The 16,370-nt window shown below is 40.6% G+C and overlaps 2 protein-coding genes across 2 annotated transcripts; one reads left to right on the top strand and one right to left on the bottom strand.

Moving 5' to 3' along the window:
• Positions 1 to 121: 121 nt before the first annotated feature.
• Positions 122 to 4,071, bottom strand: dda1 (DET1 and DDB1 associated 1). Its single transcript, XM_083911507.1, has 5 exons — positions 3,774 to 4,071; positions 2,736 to 2,816; positions 2,451 to 2,502; positions 2,208 to 2,269; positions 122 to 2,032 (listed from the first exon to the last, which is right to left on the bottom strand). The coding sequence occupies exons 1-5, from the start codon at positions 3,780 to 3,782 to the stop codon at positions 1,931 to 1,933; spliced, it is 306 nt and encodes a 101-aa protein (XP_083767633.1). The 5' UTR covers positions 3,783 to 4,071; the 3' UTR covers positions 122 to 1,930.
• A 5,601-nt stretch (positions 4,072 to 9,672) lies between these two features.
• Positions 9,673 to 14,261, top strand: abhd8b (abhydrolase domain containing 8b; the record flags this gene model as incomplete). The annotated part of the gene is made up of 4 exons (XM_083911456.1): positions 9,673 to 10,457; positions 11,354 to 11,524; positions 11,959 to 12,175; positions 13,977 to 14,261. The coding sequence occupies 4 exons, from the start codon at positions 9,673 to 9,675 to the stop codon at positions 14,259 to 14,261; spliced, it is 1,458 nt and encodes a 485-aa protein (XP_083767582.1).
• Between the last annotated feature and the right edge of the window lie 2,109 nt (positions 14,262 to 16,370).

Below are 16,370 nucleotides of genomic sequence, written 5' to 3'. Positions count from 1 at the left end.
AAAAAAACAGGTATGCACACTTTTCTTCAAGTAATTTTCCCAATTTCAAAATTGGGAACCAGAATCTGCTTAAATCAAGGACGTAAAAATCATGTTAGAAGTACCACAGGACAAAAAAAAAAACAGTTTAAATCCAGTTTTATTTCAGCAAAGCTAAAAAGAACATATCTGGCTTAGGGTGTTGTAGAACAGTCTATCTGAGCAGAAGCATAATAGGGTTTTTACACTTCAGAAACAGACAGGATTTATAGTGAAGGTAGGATGATGACTGACCATACTGTCAACCCACATTTCAGCATCGACTGGAAAAAGGACATGAAGGAGAGGAGGCTTTGATGCGACTCCGCTGGGCAGTGATATTTAAAAATAATAATAAAAGCTCAGTTTTGTACAGTATATGACACCAATACAAACTGAAAGTTAGGAACAAGGCAGGATGGCGACAGCACTTTGCTGTGCATGCTTTTTGTGCATTCTATGGCTGAAAATATAAACCCCCTTAAACCCCCGTGTTCACTGAAGCCAGCTTTCAGACAATAACCATCCCAGGCCCTGAGCTTTGGGAGCTAAAGGATCTGAACCATGATGACAGGTTGTAAGGCTTCTAGGCTAATGCCTTCAGCAGTCACACAAGATAACACCACAACCCAACACCCCTTAAGTTATATTACTTGTCCAGAAGTATACTACCCAGCCATGAAAACATCAACATGCAAGGCAATGTAACATCCACTGGGCACAGAGGCTATATTTTTTTTATTGTATCCATGGGTATGTATTTTTTATTTTTTTTCTAAAAGGCAGACATAAACATACTCAACTGGATAAACTAATTCTGGTACTGGCAATTATTTACACACAACATAATGTATAATTTTCCTTTTAACTGTACATACTCTTCTTCACTATCCTTGCCGTTACCTTGTTGTGCAACTAAAACTTCCAACATTACAATTTACAACTCCATATTTAAGCTCCACTTTTGTCGCCCTTTTTTTAGTTTTTTACATTCTTTGATGAAAGAGCAGCTAAAACTCCCATCCTACTTGCCTAGATTAGCCAAGAGGTGGTGCTAAATGTAAAAAAAATTCTCAGAAACACCAGCACAACATTTATCCTACTAGCACAAGTCCCAGAATAGAAAGAAGATATGCATATTCACCATAAACACATATCTACGGGGGATTATGGAAGAGTTGCTTCTACTTTGTGCTGTTATTCACAGTGCAGTCTTGGTTCTGTTGATTCAAACAGTGTGGAGAAATATCGCAATGCCCCCCCATGTGGTTGCAGAGTGGGCAGTGAATCTGAGAGGGTGGGCACTGTGGCTGGCAGGAAGCTCATTGCCATACATAAAAAATAATAGTTATAATAAAATTAAAACAATAACAAAAAGTTATCTTTGCACAAATCAGGAACGACTCTGCAGGTGACAGAAGGCTACACAAGTCATGTTCCAGTTATGAGACTGTTTTTAAGGTAGTGTCGGACTTTATCAGTCAAGCCTCTCTGATCTCATATCTACTCTGACACTTTTTCAACAATTCATTCATCTCACACATACAGTACAACACACACTCACAGCTCTGCATGCATACAAACATATATACATTTAATACTATGCAGGGAATAGCCAGCATACTTAGAAACACCATAAAGTTCCCTCCCTGATAGCGTAAGTGACAAACAGTGACTTTCACATGTTTTCTGGTTTACACCATAAATGGCTGCTTTGTTGAAAGGAATTTCCCTAATTCTCTATGAGTGGATCTTAATTTCATGCCAGCAAAGGCATCCTGCCAAAGAGCAGAGCGACCCCAAGTATTTATTCAGGCGGGGTTATCCTTTGTTTTGATTAGTTTACACATACACACGCGTACACGCACGCACACACACACACACACACACACATACACACAAATACACACACTTATGAGTCCTCGTTCATCTCTTGGCTATCTGTCCTGGCGATCTTCCTTGGGGGTGCCGGGCTGTCACCCTCGCCTTCCTGTTCCCTTTTCTTTGCTGCATTCTGTGTGTCATAGGATTACACAGCGGGTCATTAAAATCGCACAATTTATTTTCAACAATAATCCAGCAACCAAACACTAACAATTATGAGGCTCATGATTAACTGAAACCTTAACGATATCAGTGAGTGAAGCCAGACTGATGAAATGAACTCAGAAAGAAGTACTAATGCTTACCTTTTTGTCCCACTGCTGATGGAGGTAACGCAGGAGAATGTTGGTTTTCTCCGTTACAATAACTGTAAAGCAAACAGTCAGCATATTAGTGAAATATTATGTTAAAAGCTGATATTAGACCACACTCTCCGCAAAATGATGTTTGAGGTGAACCGCATGAGCGATCGGCTACTGTACAAAAATTTTAATGCAGCCTTACTGATAATTTATGGTTTAAACACACACTGTGAGTTTGGTACGTACTCTGTTCAGAGGGGTATTCTCGTGTTGGTAGGTACACAGAGGGTCTCCGATTCTGTAAAACAGGTCAAAAAGAGATTACAAATTACAGTAGTGCATTCTCCTTATGCATCGTTTGAGTATAATGTATACGTTTAATGACCATCACAGAAATTTTGAAAGTCTCTAAGTGATTTGTCTTGTATATGAGCAAATATTTGACAGTTACTCTTCACTGTATCAATGGAAAACAATAACTAGGATTCAAATGACAGTCTGAGGGCATAAATATTATCACATGCTACTTACAGATGCTTTACAAACAGAGTCTGCATGAAACCTGCTGAAGTTGCTCTTATTGTAGACAGGAAGTCCTTTCAAGAAATCAGCCTGTGGGAAGAGAGTGAGGTTATGATTATGATGAATGCCCTTTCTTTCATTTTTTCATTAAAAAGCCCAAGTCATTTGTCCTCCACAAAGATTCTACTTTTAGCAAACAGGCTTACTCACCTGTGGCATATAAGATAATATAATCATCTATTAGTCCCACAGTGGGGACATTTAGAGCAGAAAAAGAGGATACTGCAAATAACAAAAGCATCAACAACAGATGCAAATTAAAAATATAATAGTGTAAATGTGTGTGTGTGTGTGTGTGCGTGTGTGTGTGTGTGTGTGTGTGTTCAGCAAGAGCCGTGCTTATTGTAAAGTCTGACTGCTGCAGAAAACAACAGTCATAACAGTCCAAATTATAGGTTGGCATCAGTGTCGAGACTTTTCTGACACAGGTGTTGGGTGGAGGATGAGGAGTCCCTACAGAGGACTGTAGATAGAGGACCCCTGTCAGAGCTGGGCGTGCCCGCATCTTAGCTGCTAACAGGCCTGCTGATCTCCCTGTAACGTCCCCGGTAACCTCCCCAACTGGAGGCGATGATATCAGATAGTGTACAGCAGGGGTGCCCAATTCTGCTCCTGCCCTGCATGTTTTAGGTTTCTTTCTGCTCTAATACACCTGGGTCTAATGCTGTGCTCGTTATCAAGCAGCCGAAGCTTGTCACAGGTTTGATATTCATAGAGTCGGGTGTGTTGGAGCAGGGGGAAGCCTAAAAAAACATGCAGGGCAGTAGCTCTCCAGGAGCAGGATTGGGCAGCCCTGGTGTACAGCAACTGGTGTAGTGAGCAGCTCAGAGAACATAAGCCATGCCGGCTCGGCCTCGGTGAATGAATGCCAACAGCAGAAGCAGGTGTGGCTATAGCAGCTATCTGTTACAGTCAGCCGGTATTACCATATGCCCTCTGAGGACCGCGGGCTTCAGCTACCATTATAAGCCTTTGTGGACTACATACCTTCTCCATGCTAATGTTAGAAATGTCCAACGTCGAAACACCGACTTAGGGGGCTTGTCTCGGGGACTGTTCTGCTGGTCGTGTGAGTGTGTGACGGTTAGCCGCGCTAGCTCACAGGCTAGTTCACCGACACAGCAGCTATCCTGTCTGATCCCCTTTGGCGAAGCAAACAACGACCTTCACACGCAAGTTGTTGTTGTTTCCATTTTATGTTCAAGTGTCCATGAAAAAAATGATAGTACACGCAGAGAAAATAACCCAGTATGTCATTTGCATGAATTAGCAGAAGCTAGTTGCACAGGACTTCTTCGGCTAGCATGATGGTAAGCGATGCTTCCTTGGCCACGCCCCCCGGAAGCATCCATTGGTCTAGCCTCGCGCCCACGTGATAGTAGGTTGACCCGACAGCCAATCATTAAACACAGGGGATTTTAGCCCCTCCCTGAAACATTGAATGGGAAATATTTCTTTCCCACACGAGATTAGAAAAAACATCACCAGCTACTGACCCAACAAAGTATTCAGTTCTACTGTATTTCATGTTTGTGCTGATCTTTACCTGTAGCGAGATAAGAACTCAATTTTTCCTTGCAGGAGTCATCCCAAAGGTATCAATAAAGAGAAGTCTAAGTGTGAGTGAAGTCTATGGAAAAGTTAACATTGCTTGTATTATATGTGTGTGTGTGTGTGTGTGTGTGTGTGTGTGTGTGTGTGTGTGTGTGTGTGTGTGTGTGTGTGTGTGTGTGTGTGTACTACTGTTTCATTGTTTACAAATTCAACTGTTTTTTATATATACAGTAGGCCAAAGCTATATAGTAATACCTTTTATACATATTTATATCTGTACATTGTATTCAAATTACCTTGTTCAACTGTGCTGTCCTTGTTTTCAGCCATATATCTATTTTTGTGTAAGTGCATTAATAACAATAAGAACACATACGTGTTTGACCACTAAAGCTGATTCTGAATCTTATATTTTCAAATGTATGTGTCATTCCAGCTATACTACATTACAGCTGAATGAAATATCATTCACAATGTAAAAACAAATGGTCTAAAGTCATCATCAGATAAAACGTAACAATGAAAGGGATGTAACTCTATTCTGTCAAAACTGCAGCTGGACACAAATTAGGGTATTTTCTTTCCACTACAACACAGTACTATAGTAAGTATATCAATATGTCGCAGTGACCATCACAGTATATCAAAAATAAACCTACAATTAACCTTAATTTGTTACAGCTGGATGGAGACCTATACATTATAATTAACTCAGTGGGTTTGCAGGGTCTTGGTTTTTGTGGCATCCCTCACACCTCTGCTTACCAACAGTTACCTAGCAACAGCAGCCATGGTAACTGCCACAGTACCGGTAAAATGGAGGGAATATTCTTTACTGTGGAAAGTTTCTCAACTGTAACTTTAGGAGATTTGTGTAAGTTAGACATTACAACATGTTAAATATAACAATTTATAAATAGTTACTAATAATAATAACTTCATGTCATATCCTTTTCCGCCTTGCAGAAGGCTCCAAACAGAACATTTTCAAACAAAAAAACAACATTGTTACAACAGTTGGTACACCAGATTGAACGAGATTTAACAAACCAATCGAATATGTTGTTTTTGTTGTTTTTTCCTTTTCTTTACATTATTTCTGTTTATGTTGTTATTCCATTCACATGTTCGAAATAAAAACAAACAAACAAACTTACTGCAGCTAACTTGATCTTATCAGGCTGATCGTGGCCCAGATGGAGAAGAACATCCCACGAACTCCGGCCCCATCTCAGTTTATAAGGTATTACACATCTACACAGTGCACTGTGAAGCCAATCAAATAATTTGTATAGTGCATTGATGAATTCGTCACCTCAAGTAACAGTTATGATGGCCAGAGGTTTGCAAATAAGACAACTCAGAGAAACTTCTTTTCCATAATAAAAAATAAATAAATCACTTTATTTAAAATGCAAGAATGCTAGGTTACTCCTTATACCGCTGGTGATATAACTTATTTACTTTCTCATACTGATTGGCGAAGTTTTGGAGAACAGCCTGCATTCACCGAGGGGCAGCAGGTTACAACCGCACCGACTGCTGACGGATTAAAACGCCCTGACATCCGGCGGAGCTCCGGTGCGTCCGTCACAGATATGCCAACATAGAGGTAGAGTGCTGTAACATTCAGATATTTTGGATGGATCCACTGAACCACACAGATAGATGTGCTGTCGTAGTAGGCTAATACTGGCCGACATGTGGAGGCTACCAACAGGACATCAAAATCCCGATCAATTAGATTATTGGATTGACTGCAACAGATTATAGCTCTCCCTCTGCCTCGATGCTTCATAAGAAAACCACATCAATTTGATCATATTTCACGCGGAGTTGTTGTAAATATAAAGGTAAGCACTTCTTGGATGGCACCTATTTCTCTTGATGTACTTGTTTGTGTTGTTTTGTTATAGTAGCCTATGCTTTATATCCTAGATTATTGGCAACAGACACGAGCTGAGTATCAAGTTGTGCTGCACTTAACCGAGACAAACGGGTTATTGAGTGTTAAAGAAATATTACATTTTTTATGATGTTAAAAAAAACATTAACACATAACATACTCTGTCACTTGCTGCATCATTAGTGGATTGGGACCCTAAACACAAGTCAAACACGTTAATTCTACAGAAATCAGCAACAAAGCTTTTTTTTTTAGTATGCAAGGAAGCACACACTGTTTCCTGTGTTGTGTGTCTTTTTGCTCAAATTGGTATCAAATATGATCTGTTATATGAATCTGGCAACTTTAACTGTCCAGTTTGAACATCTGAATTTGGCACAAAATGCACAATGCCTCCAAATATGTTTATGTTCTAATACATTTTACTTTGCTGAAGATTTTTATTGAGTTTCTCATCAGTTGTGTTAGGAGCAATTGTCTTTGTATATACATGTAGACAGCAGTGCTGGCTTAAGGTGTGCAATACACAGTGCAGTTCTTTCATGAGGAAATCTTGCCATCCATAAAAAAAAATATATTTCAATCATAAATAGCACTATTCATTGATTAAATTGTTTCATACAACCTTAAGCAAGTGCAATGCATAAGGATCAATATTCAATATTTGGGAGCACATTATTTAGCAACCCAGGGTCTATCGACAGAGAACCTGCTGTTGTTTTTAATCCCTGTGACAGTCTCTGCTCTTTTCTTGGCATCAGTCCCCACTGTGATTGTGTCTGACCTGTGTAAATCGTTATATAACAGCCTCGTGCTGCCGCTGTCAACACAAGCCAATAGTAACCACAAGAGGAATCAAACCTACTGCAGCGTTTCATCACCAAAAAGAGTGATGTCCAAATGGAAGACATCAAGCACAGGGAGGCAAATCAGTGTTTTTTCTACGTAACATATAACATTCAATCAGTCTTGGAAGCCGTGAGGTCCTCAGTTCAATCCTCAAACCTGCTTGATAAATGGGATGTAAACGTGAGAATGTAGCCCTTGCCTTTCCCTCATTGCTGTCATGATTTGCCCTTTAATTGGGCAGTTAACACCTGACTGCTCAACTACAGTGGTACATGTACTGGGCAGGTATTCTCAGGTGTGAGTTTTCTGCAAAGTAGCAGTGTCTTTCTGTAGGAGTATCAAGTGCTGTACCAAATATGGTCCGGTTTGTAATGGTGAGGCCTCATCACTGCCATCATATGTATGCTCTAACACACCTGAGTCTAACAATGATCAAACCCTTGACAAGTTTCATTTTCTTGATGATGAGCACATCATTAGAATCAGGTGTGTTGGAGCAGGGAGAAACCTAAGACATGCCCACCTCTGCTCAAGAGACACACTGGACAGATTTTGTTCTCACGGTGAAGAGTGTTTTGCTCAGTTATTTTCCAGATGTTTTCCTGCAAACACTTTGATGGAGCTAGAAAAAAACTAACACCTATGTTCTACTATTTTAATAATACAAACATAGGCTAGATTAAAGTGACAAGGGAGGCTGCTAGGAAACATGCATGGTAGGAAAGAATTTTACCACACAACACCACCTCTGCATTTGGTTTCTATCAAAAGCAATAGTCTATTTTAAAGTTGACTCTAATATTTAAGATGCATGAGGGGAATCTGGCAATTTACTTAATGTAAATTGGCAGCGGACACTAAGAAACAGAACAGAGGTTGCAGAACAAGAAAAAATAATAATTGTGTCACAGGTCACACCTTGTCTGGAAAATGGATGTATTTTTATTTGAGAAAAATATGAGAGGTGACACCTTCAGTGATTTTAAAATGGCCTGCTCAGCCTCCCCCATCTGTTCGCACACAGAATTGTACAACACTGCTGTTTGGATAAATGATGTGCAAGTGTAAGCAGAAAGAGCAAGAGAATAGCCAGCGAAGCAGGAATGCTGTATTACATTGTGTCCATAATCCCCAGATAAAAGCAGTAACTAATGGTTTGTAAGTGCAGAAAAAGATGTACCAAATCACACAGAAGGTAAAACCGTTGTCGTACAGTGTCACTGTTTTCATCAAGAGTGGAGATGGACAGATTGTGTTGTGTGGACTTAGAAAGTATAATCCCTTCCAGTAGGGAGGGGGGCAACAGGGAGGCAGGATAATGCCTCCAGCAGAGAGACTTGCAGACCCTGTTCGGCTGGCGTGCTGTTGCCATGGTTGATAATCAACCGGAGTGCATACTGTATACTGTACCTGTAGTGTGAATGAGACATGCATTATAAACAGTGTCATCCATTTTTTGGATCATTCTGATGGTTTCTCGAATTTAGCAGCTTGGCGCTTATCAAGAAGCCAGTTGGTTGTAGGCTGTTGCAGTACAGAGTGAATATTAAATCCATACCTACATTTCTCCACATAATCTTAACATGTGAGGGCTGCCATGACTTTGAGTTCAAGTGCACGTGTTCTCTACTACGTATGAGCTTAATTTACACTAAAGTAATCAAATCCTCCTTTCTTCTTTAATATGCTTTAAGAAGCATACCTACTGGACCGTACTTGTTAACCGTTTCGTGGTTTTGACGGACAGTATGACAGAGTGTGCCGGTGCAGAGTGATCACATGGCGAACAGCTTTAACTCAGGGAGCTTTTACCGGTCCTGTCTATTAATACCCCCAAAGTCTGCGCTGAGGGAAGAAAGTCTCAAGGCTTTCAGTTGTAATTACATGGCAGATTGTAAGGGCACAAGAACTTGTTTATCTCTTTGAGTGGTTCATTTAAGGTTCCTAGATGCTCATTTAATGCCAGAGATTAGAAATGGCATGACATAACAGTGATAGAGTGATAGTAGAGCAATTTTGAAGCAGATGATATTTGGGAGTAAGTAGAATACATTATGATAACAATAGACTTTAAAAAAATATACATGCACTTCTTTTAGCACTTAGGTAGAGACCCAGGTTGGAAATCTCTCAGATGTGTTATCAAACAATTACATAAAAGATATGAACTTAAAGTATTTTTGCCAGATTCCATCATATGCTCATTTTTTACAGATTAATCAGATTCTTTAGAGTGCGGCTCCAATAGACAGAAAATACACTTCACCGCTGAATGATGTATGATGCATTGAGGGTTTTAATGTACTCAAACCTGATTCAAACTTTATAGTGAACAGATATTAATAGATCTGATTAATGCATCTAGATTCTGGGCTTCTCTCAAATATATTTTACTAGTTTTTACTGACCTTATAGTTTAGATTTAAGTTAAATGGAATAGCATACTTGCTTGTAAACATGAGTTATTTTATGTTTTTTGTGCCTCTGGGTTTCTGTGACCTTGTTTCATTCATGTTTGCATGTGTTGTGTTGACTCATGTGTTTTTATATGACTGTATTTTCTGCAGACTGGCAGCTATGCTGACCAGCTTTATGGAGGGCCTTCTCTGCTGCCTGACCTCAAAGTCGGCCAACATTGTGGTTCCTGTAGAAACATCAGAAACAGCTGATGGCTACGAGTTTGTGGAGGTAAAACCAGGCCGTGTCCTCCGGGTTCGGCATATCATCCCGGATCGGCCGCTGGTGGAGGAACCAACCGGGCCGGGAGGGAGTGTCAGCTGCAAACGAAAGATCACAGTATATCGTAACGGACAGCTATTCATTGAGAACTTGGGTGACAGGGCGAGTGCAGAGCTGAAAAACTGCCAGAATGGGGAGACAGAACCCAACAACAGGGTGGAGGTTGAACCGACAGACTGTGGCCACTCCTCGCCACCCGTCAGCATCCCTGAGTTGGCCACAGCTGGAAAAGACGGAACAGCTGAAACAGGAGCAGGGGGAGAGGAACCTGCTGCCGGACAGACTGACCAGTCGCAGCAACCCAGGAAGCGCAGGTGGAAGCCCAAGCGCACTGTGGTGATCGACTGTGAGAGAAAGATATCAGCCTGTAAAGGAACACATGCAGACGTGGCTCTGTTCTTCATCCATGGAGTGGGAGGCTCCCTGGACATCTGGGGAAGCCAGTTGGACTTCTTTTCCAGGCTGGGCTATGAGGTGATCACCCCAGACTTGGCAGGTCACGGAGCCAGCTCATCACCACAGATAGCGGCTGCGTACACCTTCTATGCCCTGGCTGAGGATATGAGACTTATCTTCAAGAGATATGCACGCAAGAGGAATGTTCTCATAGGACATTCTTATGGGTAAATTTAAGATCACGGCATTCATGTAACACACAGTTGAGTTGAAAGAGAGGATTTAGAAGATTCCAGGATCAAAGTGAGAAAGCAAAAAACACTTAACTGCAAATGTATTTGTTTGGTTGCCATAGTATTAATAATATTATATTATTAATATTATTATGTATAAGAAGCCCAGACATGCAATGTGAGCATATTTCTCACTTACATATTGTGTAATTACAATATCAGTGAAGTGAACATTGACATAGTGTGAATTTATAGTTTGATAAATGCTTAATTAATGTCATTCATTTAAGAAGCGAAAGCCTGCTGGTTCTTGCTTCTCAAGTTCCTCTGCATTGGCTGCTTTTTCAGTTTTATATAATTGTATACTGTGTTTCTAAAACTAGAGATAACACATTCCTCCTCGCACAAATGAAAAGTTCCTTCATAAGCAACAAGGTGCACCGTTGCTCCATTCAATACTCAGTTCAGGGGTGTTGCAGTCACAGCTGAACTTGGTACCTTGTGGTGCCTAATTAAGCAAACTCCAAATAGATATTGTTGTGTAACACTACATTTTAGTGTTGATCATTGTCTAATTAGTGCCACTTGTATCCACAGTGGTTACAAGTGGGCTCTGGGAGATAGTAATGTGTATTTTTCACTGTTTCCTGACATTATAGACTGAAGAATTGATTGATTAATGTGATAGGTCATCGACAGATCTGTTACATACTACAATATTTGTTGATTTTAGTTCTGATGAATAAGTGTATACTTTATGTATACTTACATGCTAATATGTCAGACTTGTCCCTTCCCAACACACCGGATATGTAACTAAAAGGCAAAACAAAGAGCATGGTAACCCTGGTCCTTCTAGCTGTAATCGGCCTTCTGTATTTTTGTCCCAGCGTGTCGTTCTGTACCTTCCTGGCCCACGAGTTTCCGGAACAGATCCACAAGATGGTGATGATCAACGGAGGTGGCCCTACAGCTCTGGAGCCCAGCCTCTGCTCCATCTTCAACCTGCCTACCTGTGTGCTTCACTGCCTCTCCCCACTGCTGGCCTGGAGCTTTCTCAAGTGAGAAAAACAGCAAAACAACAGTAACAATTTTACCAGACAAAATGATGACCTATATCGGTCTCCTATGTTATTTAATGTGCAGAATCTGGAGCAGAAGCTTGTAAACTGATTGTTATAGGCTGTTATGAAATACAATAGAATGTAACAGCAAGTAGCTCTCATGGATTAACCACAGACTATATCAAATATGGATGTAGTCTCTGTGTGTCACCCGTCGCCATTTTGGCAGTGCCTGCCGTAGCCTAACTCCTGGCTAGCACCTGGCTAAAACTGCTCATTGCTGGCTACGGTCAAGTGTGATATTCAGGCTAATTCTACCCTCATGTGGCACAGTGTTGTGTTCATTTCACCCACAGTTTAATGTTATCAGTATCCCGATTTTTTTTTTTTTTTGTAATTCAGCTAAATCTCCTCTGCTCTGCCCCCTACAGGGCAGGCTTTGCTCGGCAGGGTGCCAAGGAGAAGCAGCTGCTGAAAGACAACAATGCCTTCAACGTGTCGTCCTTTGTCTTGCGTGCCATGATGAGCGGGCAGTACTGGCCTGAGGGGGATGAGGTCTATCATGCTGAACTCACAGTGCCCATCCTGCTGGTTCACGGCATGCATGACAAGTTTGTCCCTGTTGAAGAGGACCAGCGCATGGCGGAGGTGAGTGGGCCCCTTCAGCGCGCCAGAATTGGGAAACTGGGAAAGTGAACTTAGTTAGAGTGAAATGAGAGAACCATATGGTCAAAATTAGTGATGCTTTTTTGTCCGTGACATGAGAATCAAAATGGACCTTCGGTATTTGTTTTAGTTTAGGCCCTAAAGTACCATATCCTTAAAGGTGTGATATGATATGCAAGATTTTCATCTATTTAATTGTCTTTTAAGTTACTATCTTTCAAAGATCGATCATATGACCCACGAATGAAAGTACCTCTACTTGCATTTTTTCCAGAGTATTCCAATCTGAGTGTCTGTGGCGACATTCGCAGGCTACATGTAAACATGCCGCCGTGTTAGTGACACTGCCAACAGTGGTTGGTCTGCTGGTGGAGTCACTGCCAATTATGCAGCGTTTCATTGTAATCGGAAATCGGGAACATCCAACTTGAGTCAGGCTTGTAGTAAGTGCAGAAGTGTAATAGGAATGTGTGTGTGTGTGTGTGTGTGTGTGTGTGTGTGTGTGTGTGTGTGTGTGTGTGTGTGTGTGTGTGTGTGTGTGTGTGTGTGTGTGTGTGTGTGTGTGTGTGTGTGTGTGTGTGTGTGTGTTTGTGTATGGATTTAAGAGGGAAACATATAGGGGACGGACTGGAAGTAGGGAGGTGAATGTGTGTCAATAAAGTTTACAAAAGAGCAAATAATACACATAGTGACCGTGAACGTGACAAGATGGAGGCTCTGAAGAAACAGGCTCGTCTGCAAAGACATCTTACTGCCAAAGAGGCCGTCAGAAACAAGGGATCTGATATCTTACTGATTATGACTTTAATATTTTACCTGTTGTTTTGCAGAATAATCCTCACTGATTTGCTCATTTCAGTCCTAACTACAAATGTAACATTTTTTATATAACTATGTATATATAACTACACACCTACCTTACCTTACAATTTTCTTAATACAATAGAACAAGAACGAGGAAAGAAGGAAGACAAATCAAATAATATTACAGTGGTTATAATTCAAATTTCATATCAACCATGGATCACATAACTATGTGTAATGTGAAACAAGTCATAGTGAAAACCCACACAACACCTTACTCTACAGTTCACCTCAGCTCTACGGGGCGTTTTAGTGTCTGTTTCTATTTCAATTTTCTGGTTTTATGGCCTGTTTGAAGTACTCTCTCCACTCTCATCAATGTTGTATCCAGATGCAGCAGGCAGCTGTTTTCAGGAAACAAGCTGTGATAAAACCAAAGTACACTACCTGCTCAGCACCAAACAGCAGATGGACTTAATTAGAAACTTAGCTGGTGAATCTAGTAGAGCATTTAGTGCCAAATATTTCCATCAGGAGTTGATGGAAACCAAAACTGAGCTAAAGGGAGAGTGATTAAATACCTCTATAGTCTGTTGGATGTGGAAATAGAGCTGTGTTTACAGCTTGTTTCTGCAGCCACCAAGTGACCAGAAATATATCAATATATCATTGCAGGTTTAAGGTTAGCTTCGGCCATCAGTAAGACAATTGTAGTTTATGTGTTTAAACATTGCAACCACCCACAACCAGCTGAGGAGTGGTATCACTCTGACAAAACACAAAAACTCAATAAAAAGACTCAATAGACACATTTTTCTCTTCTGTGAACTCAACAATGCAATATGGTTGAAGAGCCACACTAACTCAGAGCTTTATTTCTCTGTCTATATCGTATCATGCCAGTACCTTGTCACAAAATTAAAAGTGTTTTGAGGATTTCAAAATTTGACTCTGTTTTTGTTTTTAACTGTGTTGTCAGATCCTCCTAATGGGCTTCCTGAAGGTGCTGGAGGACGGCAGTCACATGGTCATGATGGAGTGTCCAGAGGCTGTCAACACACTCGTGCATGAATTCCTCCTCTGGGAGCCGGCCAGCCCTCCCCCGCCAAAGAAAGAGTCCAAAACACGTCCAGAAACTGCCAAAGCCCAATCTGACAACACCAAGGCCACATCTGACCCTTCCAAGGTTCGACCTGCAACTGCCAGGCAGACCTCATCAAACGGTGGCACGGAGGAGAAGCCAGACAGCAGGGCCAAGGAATGACTGAACAAATAAAGCTGGAGCTTCCAGTGGTTAATACATGATATCATGGCTGGCCATGCACTCTATGGGTCCTGATAATCTGAGCGGGTTTTGAACCTGATGCTGAGCCAAACCAGTTTATCTGAAATGTTCCAGCTAAAGGTTGGATAAGTGAAGGTGTGACACAATGCAGGGAATTCTAGTCTGATTCCAGTTATGTCATCTGCTGAGCTGAAGGACAGAGGAAAACAGGGCTGGAGGTCCATTCTTCAGCTGGCAGCTCCCTGTCCTCAACATACAGCAGGCAAGATGTCTTGAAGTGGAGGGTGGTGATGATGCCAGGACAGGCGGAGCAGGAGACGGAAACAGTAACATACACCCAGGAGGGTGAGGGTTAAAATGAACAGTTGTTTGTGGCAAAAGTAACAAAATTTGACTTCTGTGGGAAAATCAAAAAGTGTCACCTAGAATGCTGATAACTACATTTTTAAAAGGAAAACATCTGAGGGCCTGGTCGGACTTTTGCCATTCCTAACTTGAGGAGAATGAAAGAAAAATGCAAAAAGAATGAAACTTACTTACTGTAAGTATGAAACAGGCTCCTGTAACGCTGCCCTATAAAGCAGCAATAATGGCTAAACCTTATAGAAACTATCTTCGATGGTAAAGTAGCCAAATGTATTATTTATTATGTCTACTCTAGGTTTAATGTCAAATCGTGAAACGCTGGGCTAGCTGTGGGGTGTCTTTCTGTTTGTCAGGGGATGTTTCGTGGCCCCATAAAGTGACATTTCAAACAAAGAGTTTTAAATGGGCACAAAGTGTTAATGTCATACTCAAAATGGCACTGAGAAAACAAATAAGAAGGCATTCAAAAGAGTACGTTAAGTATTTTGGCCATTGTTTTGTTTTTTTCTTCTGCACATGTTTGCACATTGCATTAGAAGTAGCTTTACCTACTCAACCTAAATATTTAAGCTCCTGCTTCTGGTATTTAACAGGAAAAAGGTGTTTTGTGATTGTGAGTGACTGAGTTGTGAACAAGTGAAGAATGATCAAGTTCTGATAAAGACGGAAGTGAAAGTGTGTGTCAAGTCTTCATGTAGCAACAGTTGAGGCTCATCAGTGAACAGAGGGGGAAGAAGTACCAAAGTAGCAATACTACAATGTTATAAGTAAAAGTCTTGCATTAAAAATCTGACATAAGGGAAAGTATTAGCAGCAATATATACTTAAAGTACCAAAATTGAATGAACTTATGCCGAGTGAATAATATATTATTGTGTTATAATTAGTGATGCATAACATCACATTAATATTGCAGCTTGTTAAGGTGCGGCAAGTATTCATTACTTTATATATTGCTGGGCAGCTTAATACATAATATATCATAATCCATTTGTTGATTTCGGCTATATTTTGTACCAATAAACTGAGTTTGTAAAGCAACTTATAAGGTTTCAAATAAATGTAGTTGATTAAAAGTACAATATTTTTCTACTGAAATAGAAATATAAAGTAGCACAAAATGAAAATACTCAAGTAAAGTACAAGTTAACAGTCTACTTAAGTAAAGTGAGAGTGGGAGTAAATGTATTTAGTTACATTTCACCACTGGCAATGAATCATAACTATATTGACTAATATGGAGGCTTCCATTGAGATGCATCAGGAGTGTGAAAGTGTGAAGTGCAAAAGCAGACAAAGCAGACATTCTCCCAAAACTGTACCACACTACAGTATGTTGCCATTTCACAATATTCCACTATCATGTTTGCAGTGTGGTCATATGCTGGCACAGCAGCATCTTTGGTCATTTAAATCCCCACTGCGACAATAACAGAGTGAAAGTCACTGACATACTGTGTCACTTCCATATGGTATTAAAAAGCACTTTTTTCAAAGGGTTCCTCTATTTCCTGCAAAAACCCACTGTTTATGCAGCTGTATATTATTTCTAAAACCTGTTTTTCTTATTTTTTGGATGACAGACATCTGTGCTAGAAGATTTGATTGACTTAATTTATTGTTACCTGTAACTGTTATTTGACCACAATGAAGTGTGTGTGCCCCCACACATTTGCCCACATGTTGCTGCAATAGCCGAGGTATTTATGAGGTTCACAGACC

Source organism: Echiichthys vipera, assembly GCF_963691815.1.
Source record: "Echiichthys vipera genome assembly, chromosome: 3".
Taxonomy (NCBI): Eukaryota; Metazoa; Chordata; class Actinopteri; order Perciformes; family Trachinidae; genus Echiichthys; species Echiichthys vipera.
The sequence above is the reverse complement of the archived record's forward strand: the minus strand, read 5'-3'. Positions and strand labels throughout refer to the sequence as shown.

Excerpts from the sequence above, each read along its gene's own strand:
- dda1 (XM_083911507.1), bottom strand. Across the intron at positions 2,503-2,735 it reads ACTCTGTTTGTAAAGCATCT|AATCGGAGACCCTCTGTGTA; the intron begins GTAAGTAGCATG and ends CCTGTTTTACAG. Across the intron at positions 2,270-2,450 it reads AGAATACCCCTCTGAACAGA|TTATTGTAACGGAGAAAACC; the intron begins GTACGTACCAAA and ends TTTGCTTTACAG.